At 43.2% G+C, this 4,185-nt stretch overlaps 1 protein-coding gene across 1 annotated transcript in view; it reads left to right on the top strand.

Annotated features, from left to right (window-relative positions):
- Positions 1-2,160: 2,160 nt before the first annotated feature.
- Positions 2,161-4,185, top strand: part of LOC102838415 (chromosome unknown open reading frame, human C21orf91) — a 33,656-nt gene continuing 31,631 nt past the window's right edge. The window contains exons 1-2 of the mRNA XM_006873153.1: positions 2,161-2,211; positions 3,020-3,153. Coding sequence (XP_006873215.1) covers positions 3,027-3,153 — 127 coding nt within the window. The 5' untranslated portion in view covers positions 2,161-2,211; positions 3,020-3,026. The remainder of the gene's footprint in view (positions 2,212-3,019; positions 3,154-4,185) is intronic.

Below are 4,185 nucleotides of genomic sequence, written 5' to 3'. Positions count from 1 at the left end.
TGCTCCCTTAAAGATTTACAGCCTCGGAAACCCTGTGCAGAGTCACTATGAGTCAGAACCCACTCCACAGTACTTAACCAACAACAATGTTGGAACAGACTCTACGGCACTTAACAACAACAACTCCTAGACTATTTTTTGACTCTTGTTTCTTTTTCACTTAATAAAATTGAGGGTCCACTGATGACCAGTGGGATTACCTCTTATAAACAGCCCTTCTTTCACATATGTGATTGACTTTATTATAGAGAAAGATAACAGAAAATAGGCTCTAGAAAGAAAAGAGATGGAGTCACAAACGCCCTCAATAGCCCTAACATGGATCCTTCCAATTCTTTCACATCAAGGAGTTGATATTGAGAGCCATTTCCATGTTGTATATCCTCCGGCCGTTTTCATAGTCGTCGACGTGTTCCCCACCCCCACCCCCGGTCACTGTCACATGCAGCATGGTTTCTCAAAGTATAATACCGCCTTCACTTGATGTCCTCAATGAGATCATCCATGGTGAGGATTCTGGCGCTGTGGGTTACTGCGATGGACTGCAAAGTTGCTCCTTGGAAACCCTATGTTGTTGTTGTTAAGTATCTTGGAGTCGGTTCTGACTCATAGTGACACTGCACAGGTTTCCGGAGGCTGTAAATCTTTACGGGAGCAGAAAGCCTCATCTTTCTCCTGAGGAGTGGCTGGTAGTTTCGAACTGCCGACGTTGAGATTAGCAGCCCGATTCGTAACCACTACGCTACCAGTGTCGCTATGCTTTAGAAGCGCCTCGACGACACTAAACAACAAGTACCTTCTATATACTGTCTTGTACCATCACAATCTCTGCAATCAACTTTATGTTTTGTTATGACTTTGGATTTAAAAATATTCACTCTGCTGTACCTTCCAAGCCAAACCTGCCTTCCAGTCCCCTGTTGTTGTGAAGTTTCATCAATTTGTTCTGACTCATAGTGATTTTGTATAAGATTTCCGAGGAGCAGCTGGTGAGTTTGAACTGCCAACCTTGCGGTTCAAATCGACCTTGAGGTCGAGTGTTTATTCTATGGTGCCACACCAAGACTCCTTAAATTTAGAACATGGCTACTTTTCTGAGCTGTTGGTGGTTTATATCGAGTGGCAATTTCATCCAGATGTTCTCATGATCTATGGAATCCGTCTCTACGGTTAGTTGCTTGTATATAGGCAATCTAACTTGCTTTGTTTGTAAGATGACCAGAAGTCATATTAATAATGCTAAGGAAAGCACAGTGATACTATTTCAGCAGTTATGGAGTCAAGTCCCAGTTCTGCTTTAAAATCTGGGTCAGTCGTTCCTAAGATTGCAAAATAATAGAACAGCTCCAGTTTCCTTCTCTTTGGGCTGTTGTGAGAATTACAACAGAAAATGGAAGTGAAAGTTTTGCTTGAAATTATAGCCAAAACAAACAAACAAAAAAACACACAACGGTTTAAAATGTGCAAGCAAAAATCTTAACTACGATTCATAGTTTTAAGAAAGGGGTGGGACCCAAAGATATGAGATTCTGGGATCTCCAGGTTTATCCTGAAGGATAGATGTGTGGAATGTACCATGTCTATAAGTAGGGCGCCACTTTTTTTTAAAGTAATATGTAAAAAACGAGCTTCTGTTTTTTAAAAGTATCCCTAAATCATAACACTTGAAATATGAACTTTACCTTTAGTATATACATCAGGTGAAACCTAACTCGACGTTAAAGATATTATTTTGTGTAAGTTTCCCGTTTTCAAACAAAATCTGACCCACGTATTTGTTTTTCTTCCCCCACCCTCCCGTCACTTTCCTGCCCCCGCCCCCTTAAGCTCCCGCCTCGGGGCAGTAGTTTCCACTACGCTGAAGGGGAGGTGGTAACGGGCTAGTCTATGTACGCGCTTCGAAGAGGGGTGTGTGTACGGGACCACGTTCCAGAGAACGGTAAGAGATCTGAATCAAGAGAGGCGGAATCACAAGTGAAATGGAGGGTGAGATGAGTTACCAGAGTCAGAGAGGAGAGTTGGGCTCGTAGCCGGCCTGCAAACGCCCAGCTTTGTCCTCAGCCTCGCTACCCTCCCCAGGAACTTCTCCAGATGGCGCGGGCGGCAGGGGGCGGAGCTGGGCTCGCGGCGGCCGCCTCCGCAGTGGCCGGAAACAATAGTGGAGAAACCTGAGCCGCGCGGAAAGGCTGCTGCGGCTCGCGGACACAGACGGTAAAGACTCTTTTACTCTTCAACCCTTGCCACTGCCTCGCTTGCCCCGCCAACATCAGTTCTGTGGTTGTAGTGCTTGGAGCTTGATGGTACCTCGCGCGGGACACCCCGACGGGTGGACGGAGACGGACGCAGGTCCAGGGCTCCCTGGAAGGTGGGCGAGCGCCCCCAACGTTGAAGACCGGGCTTGGACCCGGCTTCCTGAAGCGCTGAGCCCGGACGGACCTACTGCCGTGGCCTTCTGGGGGAGCTGTACCTGGCTAGGGGACGCGGAGCCCCGCAGCTTCTCCCGGCCCAAGTTGGTCACCCGGCCCCGGCTCTGTCTCACCCTTGCCGCCGAACCGCCGCTCGCGGACTCGGTGGACGCTGCCGGCACACCAGTTCGGGTGTTCGCGTCTCCACGTGCTTTTATCTGCCGCCGACCTCTGATGGGAAAAGCTGGTTTCTAGGGTTCACTCAACGAAGTTAACAAAGCGGTACCCCGAACAGCTCTTTTTTTTTTTTTTTTTTTTTTTTATGTCATTGTTTTTAGGGCAGGATGGGGAAGGGAGAGGAGATGGAGATACCTGCAAACCGTTTTCCTTTACGTCTTCTTTGTTAAGTAAAATATAGGACGAAATAGTCATCTCAGGGTGAATTTACATATGCCCAATACAAATTTTGTGCTTTTTCACAATATAAGGGTGATACAGAAGTTTAAGTATGGCGAAGGGGTTCTTGCTTATTGAGCATCCTCCTCAGTTTCCTAGAAGTTCCTAATGCTGTAATTAAGTTCTTGAAATTTCTTAACTTTTCCTTTTCTCAATAGGGGCACTATGAATGAGGAGGAGCAGTTTGTAAATATTGACTTGAATGATGACAACATTTGCAGTGTTTGTAAACTGGGAACCGACAAGGAAACACTGTCCTTCTGCCACATATGTTTTGAGCTAAACATTGAGGGTAAGGAGGACACATAGTTTAATTTTATGTCCTAAGCTTTCACAACTATTTTCTACTGAACTAATTATAAGGGGAAAGTAGAACTCCATTAATGTTTGGAACTTGAGCCAAGTGTGAAGTGTGGAGATATGTTCATAAGGGTGTTTTGAAATGAAGGGGGAGTTATTACTACTATGAATTGAAGAAAACCTTTTGTTAACATCCACAGCACTAGCCCTACTTTTATTATATGAAAATGAGGCATGAGTAGTGATGACTAAGAAATGTATTTTCTGGCTTGACAGTTTATTAGGTTGTCAGCTCTTAGGAGCTTTAAAAAATATTTTTAAAATACTTATTTACATATGTGTATTTTATTACTGTGGGCCTATACCATGTGAGTGTATATATATATATATATATATATATATATATTTAATAAACTAGCTAAGTATATATTGACTTCAAAATTGTGAAATGTGCTTTAGTTGAACATAAGTTCACCTCACCCACCAATCGTATCTGGAGAATGTTAGCAAGTTTTTATATAACCTCTTCATTTATCACATGTACTTTAATACTTTTAAAAAACTAAAAAGGTCTCTTAAGGTTTTTTGTTTCATAATGATGTCTATGAGATTATATGAAGAAATACTCTCCAAATAATGAAACTACATCTCTGCTATTGCAAATATTCCTATATGTTGATGCAAAGTTACATCTCTATAGTTGGCTTCCAATAACCATGAGATACATTTTTTTAATTTTGATGCTACCATTTTAAAATTCTGGGTTCTTTTCAGATACTAGTCATCCCCTCCTTAACCCCCCAAAAAAGACAATATTTCCCCAATAAAAAGATTTGCCTGCCATTTGAACTTTTCAATTGCAGTGTATTAGTAGAGAGATTAAGGAACTCTGGTAGTGTAGTGGTTACGAATTGGACTGTGAACCGCAAGGTCAGCAGTTCGAAACTACCAGCTGTTCAGCGGGAGAAAGATGAGGCTTTCTGCTCCCGTAAAGATTTACAGCCTCGGAAACCCTGTACAGGGT

This window comes from Chrysochloris asiatica, unplaced genomic scaffold (assembly GCF_000296735.1).
Source record: "Chrysochloris asiatica unplaced genomic scaffold, ChrAsi1.0 scaffold00225, whole genome shotgun sequence".
Classification (NCBI taxonomy): Eukaryota; Metazoa; Chordata; class Mammalia; order Afrosoricida; family Chrysochloridae; genus Chrysochloris; species Chrysochloris asiatica.
The sequence above is the reverse complement of the archived record's forward strand: the minus strand, read 5'-3'. Positions and strand labels throughout refer to the sequence as shown.